The sequence below is a fragment of the Tursiops truncatus genome, chromosome 8, assembly GCF_011762595.2.
Source record: "Tursiops truncatus isolate mTurTru1 chromosome 8, mTurTru1.mat.Y, whole genome shotgun sequence".
NCBI classification, from domain to species: domain Eukaryota; kingdom Metazoa; phylum Chordata; class Mammalia; order Artiodactyla; family Delphinidae; genus Tursiops; species Tursiops truncatus.
In genome coordinates, this window is record NC_047041.1 from 70,797,929 (window position 1) to 70,813,573 (window position 15,645).

The 15,645-nt window shown below is 38.2% G+C and overlaps 1 protein-coding gene across 9 annotated transcripts in view; it reads right to left on the reverse strand.

Annotated features, from left to right (window-relative positions):
- Positions 1 to 301: 301 nt before the first annotated feature.
- Positions 302 to 15,645, reverse strand: part of HPS5 (HPS5 biogenesis of lysosomal organelles complex 2 subunit 2) — a 45,068-nt gene continuing 29,724 nt past the window's right edge. For 8 of the 9 annotated variants that reach the window (XM_019948171.3, XM_073808671.1, XM_019948166.3 and 5 more), the window contains 6 exons: positions 15,448 to 15,603; positions 14,560 to 14,679; positions 13,233 to 13,346; positions 11,719 to 11,825; positions 2,380 to 2,650; positions 302 to 1,109 (listed from right to left, as the gene is read on the reverse strand). In XM_019948171.3, coding sequence (XP_019803730.1) covers positions 1,049 to 1,109; positions 2,380 to 2,650; positions 11,719 to 11,825; positions 13,233 to 13,346; positions 14,560 to 14,679; positions 15,448 to 15,603 — 829 coding nt within the window. In that variant the 3' untranslated portion in view covers positions 302 to 1,048. Of the gene's footprint in view, positions 1,110 to 2,379; positions 2,651 to 11,718; positions 11,826 to 13,232; positions 13,347 to 14,558; positions 14,680 to 15,447; positions 15,604 to 15,645 lie in introns of those variants that run through there. The other variant, XM_073808672.1, reaches the window with a different exon arrangement.

Sequence of the window (15,645 nt, forward strand, 5' to 3'; positions counted from 1 at the left end):
TTATGTCATATCCAAATGTCACATGGAAGTACGACAGCAATTTGTGTTTATAGTTCTCTGGCTGTGTTATAAATGAAAGAAAGAAGTGAATCATTCAATGTGCCCAACACTTTGCTTATTCCACACCGAGTTTACACCACACCTTCCTGAAAATTGCTCACTATAAACCTCATGTCTACATTCCACTCAAATAATTTTTAAATTAGATTTTACATTTATTATTAATGTAACATGCTGTGTAAGTATACAGGAGCCTGAAAATGGCAATCTAGTACTTGGCTTAAATAATACAAGCACTTGCTGTGATCTTTATCAGTACTCAGCCTTCCTTTATTATGGCTTTTAAAAAACAAATTTTAAAAGTACATGATTCCTTTAGGCTACTGTTTAGGAAAGACTGGAGTAAAACATTTCCAGTAATGAATTAGTTGTATATAGGTTCAGATTAGAAAATGTCAAGCACTGGAAAAAAAATACATTTTAAATTAGCTCAATTTAAATATGGGGCCATTTCATTTAAACATCTGATTTGAATCTTCAGTGTTTCACTCATTTTATGTGTTAATTCCATTATACCAGATCTTACTTTGGCAATTTCTCAAGTGTCCCAGAGAAGATAAAAAAGGAATTCAATTTCTGTCAATTACATTGTATGTCTTCATGTGACCAGGATGAGAAACTTCTGCTCCCTACATGGCAGTCACGACAGGAAAAGAATTCCCCCAGTCCACCAGCAAGGAACAAATAACACTGTTGTTCAGAATAAGGACTGCATAGCTGGGGATATTCACATTCTGATTCCTTCCAGAGCACTTCATTTCAGCAAACAAGGACTGATTCCTTTCAAAATTCAACTTCAGTTGAAAAACACTGAGGTACAGATAGAGCCACAAATGCAGAGGTTACAGACACGGACAAAAGTGCTCCCAATAAGGTGGCAGGGATCTCAGATGGGGCCTTTCCTTCAATAACAAATGCATTCAGAAGGTTCCGGAGCACGATTCAGTTTTTCTCAAAATGTCATGACACCTTGCTGAATCTTCTTCAATTAGGCCTGCTGAGACCAGAGAAACCGATCACATTTTTCAAGCATGCTTTGTATCAAGGCTCTGAAATCCCAAAGAAAAGAAACAGGCAAATTTAGCTGTCATTGTTCATTCTTTTCAGAAGAAAGGATTAAAAAAGCTGACTGACTCTGTGCATCAAAAGACACAATCAACAGACTGAAAAGGCATCCTGTGAATATGGCATCCTGTCCTATACAATAAGAGAAAATATTTGCAAATCACATATCTGAGAGGTTAATATTGAGAATATGTAAAGAACTCATATGACAAAAAACAAATAATGCAATTTAAAAATGGGCAAAAGACTTGAACAGGTATTTCTCCAAAGATGACATTCAAATGGCCAACGAGCATATGAAAAGATGTTCAACATCAATAATCACTAGGGAAATGCAAATAAAACCACAATGAGATATCACCTCATGCCCATTAGGATAGCTACTATCCAAAAAAACAAAACAAAAATCAAAACAGAAAAAAACCAGAAAATAACTAGTGTTGGTGGGGATGTGCTATAATTGGTGGGAATGTAAAATGGTGCAGGCTCCATGGAAAACAGTATGGAGGTTCCTCAAAAAATTAAAAATAGAAGTACCATCTGATCCAGCAATTCCACACCTGGGTATACACCCAAAAGAACTGAAAGCAGGGTCTCAGAGATATCTGTAAACTCATGTTCATAGCAGCATTACTCACATTATGCTAAGTGAAACAAGCCAGTCACAAAAAGACAAACACTGTATGATCCCACTTATATCAGGTACTTAGAGTAGTCAAAGTCAGAGACAGAAAGTAGAATGGTGGTTACCAGGGCTTAGGTGGAGGGGAAAGGGGGAGCTGTTGTTTAATGGGTATAGAGTTTCAGTTTTGTAAGTTGAAAAAGTTCTGGAAACTGCCTGCACACTGATATGAATATACTTAACACTACTGAACCAAGTGGTTAAAAACGGTTGGCAGGAAATTTTATGTTATCTGTATTTTACCACAGTTTAAAAAAAACAAAACAAAACAAAACCCTGACTGAGACAATTAGGTATGCGGTACCAATAATAGTCTTAAAGAATTGAGTACACATCAGATTTGGGTATTTACATTAACCTAAACAGTGTTTTGGTGATGACTGTGAACAAAATATTTAACCTCTTTAACCTCTTCTCTTAATCACCTTCATCAACAGAGGAGTCTCTGTTCCCTCATCTATGAATGAGGGGTTGAGACTATGTGATCTCTATAGTCCCGTCCACCTCTGAAAATCTGTGCAATTCTACATTCCCCAGGTGCCTGTGGATAGGGCAGGACAGACATACATTACCTCTGCCTTTTCTCAGCAATCCTCAGGATATCACAGGTTCTGGTAAACTTCTCTGACAGCTCAAGGGTCAAACCACATTCTTGTAGCAGTGACCAGGCCCGGTCTGGGCCCATGACCTTAGCTAACAGGAGTGCCACATTCTCCACGTTGATAGGGGAAGGCCCATCGCTGAAGTTCCCATTTGGTGACTTCTGGGGGGCTGGCTTTGTGCTCTTGTTCTGTACCAGGTGTAGGAGAAGCTTCCATTCCTCCACAGTCTCTGGGATCCAACCTACTCAAACACAGAGAAACAATGTGGGCTCTGACCGCTCTTAGCACTCTGCCTGCATACAGGAGAAACCATTCGTGAAAATGTTTCATACCAAAACATAAAAATATTAAAGAATATAATCTCATTACCCCCAATACAGAGTTGTTTTCTGAATATTTGTTGAATAAATAGCTCACGAAAAGGAGAAGCCATAAAATTAGCTCCAACATTCCTTCATTTGCTCACGCAGTAAGTAATTACCCAGGGCACACTGCATACTAGGCACTGAATGTGAATGAGGAACAAACAGACATGATGAGCCCGGCCTGCACTCCTGTGGAACTCATGGTCCAGTAAAGGAGACAGAACTTAGACAAACACATAAATAAATCTATGCTTATAAACTGTGCTAAGTGCTTGCTATAAAGGAAAAGATCAAAGAGCCATTAGAGAGATTGGCAGGTTTGGGTTTTTTTTTTTTTTTTTTTTTAAGGATCAGAGAAGGGCTGTATGAGAAGCGACAGTTAAGCAGAGAGCTGAAAGATGAGACAAGTTTAGTGAGCATGTGCTTGTGGCCCATATGTACACAAACGTGCAGGGAAGGTGTCAGGAATGGAGGGTGAAGGAGCCTGCATTTCTGACAAAGGAAACATGGAAAATGACTCGACACAGGAAGGAACTAGGTGAGTTCAAGGAACTCAAAAAAGGCCTACAATGCACAAAGGTGGCAGTGAGGAGTGAGAATGAGATGATAGGGCCAGGCCATAAGGGAACAGCTTAAGAATCTGGATTTTATTTTGAGTCCAGTGTAAGGGGCTTCAAGGAGGAGAGCCACATAATCCAATTTTTGTTTAAAAGAACCATTCTGAGAGTCAGCAACGTGGTGGAGTGAAAAGCTACCTTTGTCTCTCCCCTTAACCTGCAACCAGTAAAACATCCACAACACAACAAAGGTTCTTGTGTCCGACATACCAAGAAACCAGAGAATTCTCCACATATCTATACAACTAAAGGTGATGGACTGGAACACATAGAAGAGGCAGAACCAGGGAAACAGTGGAGGCGGTGTCTGCTGTCCCAGCCCTCCAGCCCCAGAGAAGCTGACGGTAGCAGGGGAAGCAGTGCACATGACCCCAGCCCCCAGCCCCCCACTCGAAGTAGCAAGCCCATGAATCTTACAACACTGGACAGGGCAGGGCCACCTGAGCAATCCTAGCTATTGCCCCTGCCCCTTCCTCCCCAATAGCAGTGGAACTTGCCACTCAAGGGCTCCTGGACAGGAGGGAGCCCACCATCCTGGTGCACCAGGTGGCAATGCTAGCAACACTGGCAGAAGTAAGGCGACCCTGCAGGTACAGGAAGTGATAATGCAGGCATCGGGCCACACCACAGATGGAGATGGTAGAGGGCACAAAGTGCAGACTCTCAAATATAACCAGAGGCAGCTGACGTAAGAGAAACCCAAAACTTGTGCTATAGCGCCACCTACTGGAAAACAAAAGAAAGGCCTCTAATTTCTAACCTGTTGGATCATTAGAATGAAGCAGAAAGGTGCTTGCTACTTTAAATGTGTGTCAGAGGAACAACTTCATCAAACGCTGTGAAGAACCATAGGGACACTGTACCACAAAAGGAAAATGACAATTCTCCAGAAACCAAACTTAAAGTCACAGAATACTGTGATCTAACTGACAGAGAATTCAAAATAGCTGTCATGAAGAAAGTCAAGGAACTACAAGAAAACTCAGGCAGTTCAATGAACTCAGGAACGAAATTAATGAACAGAGGAATACTTTACAAAAGAGATTAAAACTCTAAAAAAGAAAAACAAATTCTAGAACTAAAGAATTCAATAAATGAGTTGAAGAAAACATTAGAAAGCACTGAAAATAGAGCAGATCACATGGGAGAGAGAATTAGTGAGCTTGAAGATAGAACTCTAGAAATGACACAAGCAGAAGAAGAAAGAAATAAGATATTTGAAAAAATTCTATGAGAACTATCCAACTCCTTAGGAAAGACAACATTAGGGTAATGGGTTTCCCAGAAGGAGAAGAAAGGGAGAGGGGAGCAGAGAGTTTATTTAAAGAAGTAATAGCTGAGAGCTTCCCAAACTGGAGAAGGAACTGGATATACAAGCCCATGAAGCTAAGAGAACACCTAATTATCTCAATACAAAAATACCTTCTTCAAGGGACTTCCCTGCTGGTGCAGTGGTTAAGAATCCATCTGCCAATGCAAGGGACATGGGTTCATGCCCTGGTCCAGGAAGATCCCACATGCCGCGGAGCAACAAAGCCCGTGTGCCACAACTACTGGTCCTGCACTCTAGAGCCCATGAGCCACAACTACTGAGCCCACATGCCACAACTACTGTAGCCCACCCACCTAGAGCCTGTGCTCTGCAACAACAGAAGCCATCACAATGAGAAGCCAGAGCACTGCAATCAAGAGTAGGCCCCGCTCGCCACAACTAGAAAAAGCCCGTACGCAGCAATGAAGACCCAACGCAGCCAAAAATAAATAAATAAATAAATAAATGTATTTTAAAAAGACCTTCTTCAAGACATATTATATTAAAATTGTTAAAAGTCAATGACAAAGAATTAAGGCAGCCAGGGGAAAAAGGAAGGGTAACCTACAAAGGAACCTCCATTAGGCTATTAACAGATTTCTCAGCAGAAACTCTACAGTCCAGAAGAAAGTGGAATGACATTCTCAAAATACTGAAAGATAAAAACCATCACCCAAGAATACTCTATCCAGCAAAGTTATCATTCAGATATGAATGATAAATAAGGACTTTCCCAGACAAACAAAAGCTGAGGAAGTTCATCAACACTAGACCTGCATTTACAAGAAATGTTGAAAGGAGCTCTTTACCAGAAACAAACAAACAGAAAAGAGCAAAGTACACAAATCTTTGAGTAAAGTGATAAGCAGACAGAATCTTTAAACTGCAACTCTTTATCAGAATAGGTTTTTTAAACACTTTACAGCATAAAGGTTAAAGGGCAAAGATGAGTAGAAAAAGTAATTATAGCTACTTCAATTTGGTAACAAACTCACAACATAAAAAGGGATAATTTGAGGCAAGAAAAATACAAAAGGGGGAGAGGAAAAGGGTGGAACTCATATAGGTACATAGAGATAAGATGCTATAAGCAGAAAAAGGACTACTTTATCTATGACATGTTTCATACAAACCCCATGGTAACCACAAAAAATAAATCTAGAGCAAAGACACAAAACATTAAAAAAGAGGAAAGTGAGAAAAACATCATAAAAAAACACCAAAGCAAAATGGCAGGCAGAAATACACGGAAAAAGAAATAATGAAGATATAGAGCAACCAGAAAACGAAAGATAAAATAGCAGTACCAAATCGTCATCTGTCAATAATCACCCTAAATGTAAATGGACTGAATTCACCGATCAAAAGACACAGAAAGGCTGGGTGGATTAAAAACCAAGAGCCAACTGTATGCTGCCTCCAGGAGACTCATCTCAGAGTTTAAGACAATTATAGGCTCAAAGTAAAGAGATGGAAGATGACACTCCAGGCAAATGGCAGCCAAAAGAAAGTGGGTGTAGCCATACTTATATCAGACAAAATAGACTTCAAACCAAAAAAGATAACAAGAGACAAAAGTGGATAGTATATAATGATAAAGGAGATAATTCATCACAAAGACATAATGTTATTAATATATATGCACCTAACACAGGAGCACCAAAATATATAAAACAATTATTAACAGACTTAAAAGGAGAAATTGACAGCAACACAATAATAGTAGGGGAATTTAGCAGCCCACTGACATCAATGGATAGATCATTCGGACAGAAAGTCAACAAGGAAGCAGCAGCCTTAAATGAAACATCAGACTAGATGGATTTGATAGATTTGTACAGAACATTCCATTCAATTGCATCAGAATACACATTCTTCTCAAGTGGACATGGAACTTTCTCAAGGGTAAACCGTATGTTGGGACACAAAACAAATCTCAGTAAATTTAAGAAGACTGAAATCGTATCAAGAATATTTTCCAATTTCTATGAAACTAGAAATCAACTATAAGAAAGCTGGAAAAATTACAAATATGTGGAGATGAACAACATGCTACTGAACAACTACCAAGTCAATGAAAATCAAAGAAGATATCAAAAGTTACCCAAAGACAAATGAAAATATGACATACCAGAATCTATGGGATGCAGCAAAAGTGATACTAAAAGGGAAGTTTAAGCAATACATGCCTACCTCAAGAAACAAGAAAAATCTAAAATAAACAATCTAACCCTGACTAGAAAAAGAACAAATGAAGCCCCAAATCAGTAGAAGGCAGGAAATAATTAAGATCAGAGCATAAATAAATAAAGACTAAAAAGACAATAGAAAAGATCAATAAAACTAAAAGCTGGTTCTTGAGAAGATAAACAAAATTGACAAATCTTTAGCTAGACTCACTAATCTTAGAGAAGGCTCTGATAAATAAAATCAGAAATGCAAGAAGAAAGATAACAGTGGATACCACAGGAATAGAAAGGCTTATAAGAGAATAATATGAACAGCTACATGCCAAAAAATTGGACAACCTAGAAGAAATGGACAAATTCTTAGAATCATAAAACCTTCCAAGACTGAATCATGAAGAAATGAAAAATCTAAATAGCCCGATCACTAGTACAGAAATTGAAATAATAATCAAAGCTCCTAAAAAACATGACTCTAGGACCAGATGCCTTCATAGGTGAATTCTACCAAACATTCAAAAGACTTAATACCTATCCTTTTCAAACTCTTGAAGAGAAGGGAATGCTTTCTAACTCATTTTACAAAGCCAACAACATCCTGATACCAAAACCACACAAAGACTCAAAAAAATTACAGGTCAGCATCTCTGATGAACATAGATGCAAAAATTCTCAACAAAATATTAGCAAACCGAATACAATACATAAAAAGAATCATACACCATGACCAAGTGGGATTTATTCCAGGGATGCAAGAATAGTTGTATCCACAATAAATTCACATGATACACCACATTAACAAAATGAAGGATAAAAACCATATAATTATCTCAATATATGCAAAAAAAAAAAGCATTTGACAAGATTCAACACCCATTTATGATAAAACGAACTTTCAATAAAGTGGGTATAGAAGGAACATACCTCAACATAATAAGGCCATATATGACAAACTCACAACTAATATCATTCTCAATGGTGAAAAACTGAAAGCTAGCCCTCTAAATCAGGAACAAGACAAGGATGCCCACTCTTACCACCCTTATTCAACATAGTACCAGAAGTCCCAGCTAGAGCAATCAGGCAAGAAAAAGAAAAGGCATCCAAATTGGAAAGGAAGAAGTGAAACTGTCACTATTTGTGGATGACATGATTTATACATAGAAAACCCTAAAGACTCCACCAAAGAACTACTAGAAATAATAAAGTTGCAGGGTACAAATCAACATTCAAAAATCTGTTGCGTTTCTATACACTAACAATGAGCTAGCAGAAAAAGAAATTAAGAAAACAATTCCATTTACAGTCACAACAAAAAGAATAAAATACCTAGGAACAGATTTAACCGAGGAGGTGAAAGACCTGTATACTGAAAACTATAAGACACCGCTGAAAGAAACTGAAGAAGACACAAATAAATGGAAAGATATTCCCTGCTCATGGACTGGAAGAATTAACATTGTTAAAATGACCATATTGCCAAAGCAATCTATAGATTCAATACAATCCTTATCAAAATCCCAAAAACATTTTTCACAGAAATAAAACAAAAAATTCTAAAATTTACATGGAACCACAAAAGACCCAAAATAGCCAAAACAATCCTGAGCGAACAAAGCTGGAGGTATCACACACCCTGATTTAAAACTATATTATAAAGCCACAGTAATCAAAACAGCATGGTAGTGGCAGAAAAACAGATACATATATCAATGGAACAGAACTGAGAGCCCAGAAATAAACCCATACATATATGGACAATTAATATACAACAAAGGAATAAGGAACATCCAATGGAGAAAGGATAGTCTCTTCTATAAATGGTGTTGGGGACACTGGACAGCCTCATGCAAAAAAAAATGAAAGTAGACCACTACCTCACACCATACACAAAAATCAACTCAAAATGGATTAAAGACTTAAATGTAAGATCCAAAACCATAAACTCCTAGAAGAAAACATAGGCATGACACTCTCTGACATCAGTCCTAGGAATATCTTTCTAGCTAGGTCTCCTCAGGCAAGGGAAACAAAAGCAAAGATAAACAAATAGGACTACATCAAACTAAAAAGCTTCTACACAGCAAAAGAAACCATCCACAAAATGAAAAGATGACCTATTGAATTGGAGAAGATATTTGCAAATAATATATCCAGTAAGAGGTTAATAACCAAAAATACATAAACAACTGGATGAAAAAATGGGCAGAGGAACTGAATAGACATTTTCCCAAAGATGACATACAGATGGCCAAGAAGCACATGAAAAGATGTTCCACATCACTAATTATTAGGGAAATGCAAATCAAAACCACATGGGAGGACTTCCCTGGTGGCTCAGTGGTTAAGAATCCGCCTGCCAATGCAGGGGACACGGGTTCGATCCCTGGTCCAGGAAGATCCCACATGCCACAGAGCAACTAAGCCTGTGAGCCACAGCTACTGAGCCTGCACTCTAGAGCCTGCGAGCCACAACTACTGAAGCCCGTGCACCTAGAGCCCGTGCTCCGCAACAAAAGAAGCCACAAAAATGAGAAGCCTGTGCACCGCAACAAAGAGTAGCCCTTGCTCGCTGCAATTAGAGAAAGCCCATGTGCAGGAACGAAGACCCAACGCAGCCAAAAATAAATAAAAAATAATAAATTTATATTTAAAAAACCCACATGAGATATCACCTCACACCTGTCAGAATGGCTATCATCAAAAAGTCTACAAATGTTGGCAAGGATATGGAGAAAAGGGAACCCTGTGCACTGTTGGTGGGAATGTAAGTTGGTGCAGCCACTGGGGAAAACAGCATGGAGGTTCCTCAAAAAGCTGAAAATAGAACTACCATATGATCCAGCAATCCCACTTCTGAATATTTATCCAAAGAATATGAAAACACTAATTGGAAAAGATATATGCACCCCTATGTTCACTGCAACATTATTTATAATAGCCAAGATATGGAAGTAACCTAAGTGCCCATCGATAGATGAATGGATAAAGAAGATGTGATACACACACACACACACACACACACACACATACACGTAATGGAATACTTCTCAGCCATAAAAAAAAAGAAGAAATCTTGCCATTTGTGACAACATGGATGGACCTTGGGCATATTATGCCAAGTGAAGTAAGTCAGACAGAGAAAGACAAACACCATATGATCTCACTCATTTGTGGAATACAAAAACAAACAAAAACAAAATAAATGAACAAACCAAACAAAAACAAACATGTAGATGCAAAGAACAAAGTAGTGGTTACCAGAGGGGATGGAGTGGGGGCAGGGTGAAATGGGTAAAAGGGAACAAACACGGTGACAGATGGAAACTAAATTTTTAGTGGTGAGTACACTGCAGGGTATACAAAAGTGGAAATATAATGTTGTACACATAAAACTTATATAATGTTATAAACCAATGTTATCTCAATAAAAATTTTTTTAATTAAAAAAAAAAAAGAACCATTCTGGCGGCTCTAAGGAAAATCGGTTAAAGATGGGCAAGAATGGAAACCAGAAGGCCAATTATAAAGTTATTGCAGTAACCAGGCAAGTAGCTGGGATCAGAATGACCGTGGTGGAGCCAAAGAAAGTAGATAGATATGAGATATATATTTGGCAGCAAAAGCAACATTCTTTGAAGTGAAATATAAGTTAGGAGAGAAAAATGTCAAGAAAAGACTCCCATTTAATACACCAAGGGTAAGAATAGCTATTATTATTATATTAACAAAATATTAAGAGTACTTTTATCTGGGTGGGAAGAATTTTAGGTGATATCTTCTTCATTCTTCCTAGATTTTCCATTTTTTTCTATAACAAACATCATGTTGTAACTTTAAAAGCATAAACCATTTATATCTTAACTTTTCTGGTTATTTTTCCAAAGTGAACACATCTATAGTTCTACAAAACCATGTGACCCTCTTGTTTCATGTTTGAAACAAAGATGATTCAGTTATTATTGCTGTAACTGTGACACCTGAGGCTATCTCTTTGCCAGTCATCTGGTTTCTTTGCTTGGTTGTAACTTTTCTTCTTCTACAGAAATAGGGCTGAAAAAGGCTGTAGATCACACTGCTAGATGAAGGATCCTGATGTCATGCTGCTGGCATCTCTGCTTGAGATGAATAAAGTAACACTACAAAACAGACCAAGACCACCTCTCTGAGTGCAGGATGAACTCTCAGACTTCAGAAATCAGTGTGTCAAAGTCCTGGCCTCCTGACTGCCATTTTATCTGTATTGAATTCACGAAAATTAAAAAAACAAAAACAAAAACAAACCCTAAGTACCTGTAAAGGCTTAGGAAAATCTGACTGCTACTCTAAGTTCATCTTAATGATCTCTAACTTTGGGCTGTGTAAAATGGCAACATGATGCAGATCAAAAAACCTGAGCACAAGCTTTAGAGATGGTCAGACCTGGCCTGAACACCAGCTCCAGCATTAACTAGTTGTATGACTGTGGGGAAACTAATTATCCTTTTTCTGGGCCTCAATCATAACTTTTTAAAAATCGAAATAATAGTAACTATCCCACAGGTTTAATATCTCATTTAAACAGCATATGGAAAAGCATTAGGTATCAATATAATGCCTCACATGGTAGGCACTCGTGAAACAGAAAAGTTGCCTGTAGTTTATTTCTAGTTATGATTTCATGGTATACCAAGTAGTACAGATTAAAAAAAAAAAAAACTCCAAAAATGTGACAGCTAGCTAGAATAACATAAATGATCATTGAAATATTTAGCAAATTTCTTTATTGAATAGTCTGTAGTGACTTCTAAAATACTGTAACCAAGAATAACCGATTGGGATTTACATACCATTGTCCCCTTCCATCAGGCTCATATCATTCAGATACACAATATTCGTGAAGGCCTCTCTTCTTCTCCCCAGCTCCAAACAGAGGATAAGATATCCAGGCCAGAAACTTGAAAGAGACCAAAGTTGGAGAGAGGAATAAAAGGCAGTGAATTTATCTGGAGCTGTGTGGTCCAATACTGTAGATATTAGCCACATGTGGCTACTTACATTTAAATTAAATAAAATTTAAAAGTCAGTTCTTCAGTTGACCAATATATATTTCAAGTACTTAATGGCCACATGTGACTAGTGGCTACCATACTGGACAGCGTGATAGAATATTTCCACTGCCTCAGAAAATTCTATTAGACAGCCCTGATCTAGAGCATTTAAGAAAAAAAATAAAGCTAGTGATAAATACTAACATTTGAGGCCAAGCCCCAATTATGAGACATTTAAGCTTATATACTTCACAAACTTTAAGGTTCAATAACAAACTAGCATATTTCTTCCCCAAGTATGCAAACTTTGTAAGTTCTCCTTGACTCTTCCCCTTCCTTCATTTGCTATACCCAGTATCTACAGGTCCCACTGCATTTTCCTTTGAAATGTGCCATTAGATGTGCTCCTTCTGCTGACCTAGAATCAATTTGGTCATACCTGAATTACTGCACCAGCTTCCTAGCTGGCCTTCCTTTCTCGTCTCCAATCTTTCTCATGTATGAAACCAGAAATGATCTCCAGAAACCTCCATTTTATCCTGTCATTTTTGTACCTAAAAGGGTCTCTGCTGATAACTAAATTCTTCTAACCACCTTTCAAGGTCCTATATGATCTCATGACCCACAACCTAGCCAGTCTCATCCCTCATTATCAGTGAACAAATATGTACCAAGTGCCTACCACTTTATGAATTATGCATAATGAGGGAAAAGCAAGACACATGTCCCTATCTCCAAAAGACTGTAATCCAGGTAAAGCCATAAGATAACACCTTCAGGCCATGAATAACTGACGAATATGTGGTACAGATAAAAAGCAATGTCAGTTTTTCATGGCTTTGCTCTTGCTGTTTCTCTCACTTGACTTGCCCTCCTCCTGGCTCCTGTTTGAATACAAATCCTACCCAGGCTTAGGGCTTACCTCAAAGTCTCACCTCCTCCCTGAGTCCTTCACCAGCCATTCTACCAAGCCCATTCTGATCTCTCCCTTCTCCGAAACTGTATCAATTATAACTTGTATCACACAGTCTGGTGCTTAATTAAATAAACCTGAGAACCGGGCTAACAACTAAGCAAAAGGGGGAGAGAGGAATGAGCAAGGACCAGTCTCTTCCACACACAAAATAAAATACACTCAAAATTTAAGACAAAAAAAGATGTTTATTATCACTTAAAACAAAAAGCCACCTTTATGTAGCAAAAAAAAAAAAATCCCAAATGACAAAGCATATCCGTTCAGGCCCCTAACTACAAAGTTACTAACTAAAATGATTCTAATCCTAACTTCAGCTTCTAGGAAAATTCTCACTTACCCATGAGACCTACAGATGTCAGTCACTTTCTCTTTTGTTGTAAAATCTGCAGGAAGTTTAATTAGATGAAGGATTAGCTGACTGTAACCCCAGGAAAACAAGTGGGAATGAGGCCTGAAAAATGAAAAAAAATCAGTAAATTAGACAGGAAATAAACTCTACAAAAATGCTTATTCGTCAGCTGATACGTAAGATCAGAGTTTAATTACATTTTTTCCATTATTATATTTTTCAAACATTTCTACTTGGCCTTTGAAAAATTAAAATAGCTATTTTTCCAATGACAAATACCTGTTTATTTTTTTTTAATTATATATTTTAGTAATCAAAAGAAAGAAGCTCATAATTCCATCACTCACAGATAGCCATTTTATATCCTTCCAGACCTTTTTCTCTAGGCATATAAAATAGGCATTTTGGGAGCTTTTAAAAAGTTTCTCCTGGAGGAAAACACAAGGAATATTTCTGATAGATTACAAGTAACAGTATGTATTTTTTATGAATTTTTTTTTTAAAAAATCCTAATCAGGGACTTCCCCAGTGGTGCAAAGGTTAAGAATCCGCCTGCCAATGCAGGGGACACGGGTTCAATCCCTGGTCCGGGAAGATTCCACATGCCGCGGAGCAACTAAGCCCATGCTCCACAACTACTGAGCCTGCAAATCTAGAGCCCGTGAGCCACAACTACTGAGCCTATGTGCCACAACTACTGAAGCCCACGCTCCTAGAGCCCATGCTCCTCAACAAGAGAAGCCACCGCTCACCACAACTAGAGAAAGCCCGTGCACAGCAACGAAGACCCAATGCAGCCAAAAAATAAATTAATTAAAAGTTTTTAAAATGTACTAGAAAAGCTTTAAAAAAAGAGTCAAAGTTAAAAAAAAATCCTACATCAGGTTACATCTAAAAATCCCTTGGCAAATTTCTAGGAAGAAAACACACACACACACACACATACACACACACACACACACACACACACACACACAATTTTCTAACAATTTTCTTCTAACACAGGTTTAGTCACCAAGGTCTCTTATGTTGGTCCATGAAAAGAGTTTCAGTAGCCCAGTTTAATTCTCTGCAATCATGTGCAAAATTTTGTATGAATGTGCATTTTTCTGAGAGGAATCATCAGATTCTTAGAGGGTCTGTGATTCAAAAAATGTTCAGAACCACTAAGCAGTACACTCAATCTGATTACTACCGTGACTTGAGTCAGTCGCTTCCATAGCTATTCCTGAAGTAAGCCCAGAATGCTATATGTGAATAAACTGGTTCCATTCCAAAGGAGCAGCAGAGCTTAGAAACAGGACTCCTTCTATACCTGGGGTCTCCTTCATCGTCCATAGTGCTGGTGCTTGGGGGAGCATCATGGGACACTGCCAACAGCAGCCAATCCAATCTTAAAGACTCTGGTTGTAGGAGGGACTCAAGGAAGAATGACCTAAGAGAAAGTTGGGGAAAAAAATCACCAATATTCATGCTGAGAAAGGAAAGATAAAATGTGCAGATGTGAAGAAAATGTTATTAAGGGATCAAGACAGTGGATGAAATAACTTGAAAACTCTTCTGCTACAAAATGTATAGAAATGCTGGTGAAAATATAATAGCCTTTTAACTGAACAGTTGAGCTTCAAGATAATAAGGAAAATACCAAGGGGCCAAAAAAAAAAAAGGAGAAATAAATACCAGTATAGCAAATGTGAACCAATCAGAAGAAACAGAGGGGGGAAGTTGTCATTCTCAATAACCAAAGGACATGTGTGTTCACTGCCATGTGGAGATAGGAAGTGAGGCCTCAGCCCAAAGAAGTTAAGAGCTGTAACTGAGATCCACCCACAAAAAGCTGGGATATATCACCAACAAAAAGGTGGCAGCAAATCCACTCACTGGCAGAGACAACAAGGAAGCTTATCTGTCTTAGCATAGGCCTTGAAGCGGAGTTTAATTTTACACTGTTGATCTGAGAATTTCTGAGAGGGAGAGAGGGAGGAAAGAGAAGTGTGGGTTATGTGCACATTTGTGGTGTGTGCTGTGAATTGTGAAAGAATGGAACACAACTGCCAAAATCCTCCTCTTCCATAGCAGGTGCCTCAATCCTGTGGCAGTTAATAGTATAAATGTTCCAACTGCTTATACTAGAGAAACAGTGCCCTATCAAAAGAGAGTCCAAAAAAAAAAGGAGGGTCCGCAAATATTCTCTCCTTCTCACCGTTGATCTTCAGGCCTTGATTTTACCAGACTGTCTAAATAAGCCAAAAACTGAGCAGGATGATGATGACAAAGTTGCATGACATCTGAAGGCAAAATGGATGGATAAAACCTGATTAAGGATCGAAGGGCAGATTCTCCAAATTTCTCATACAATCTGCATTTAAAAACAAAACATGTTAGTCTCCAACTTCAGTAA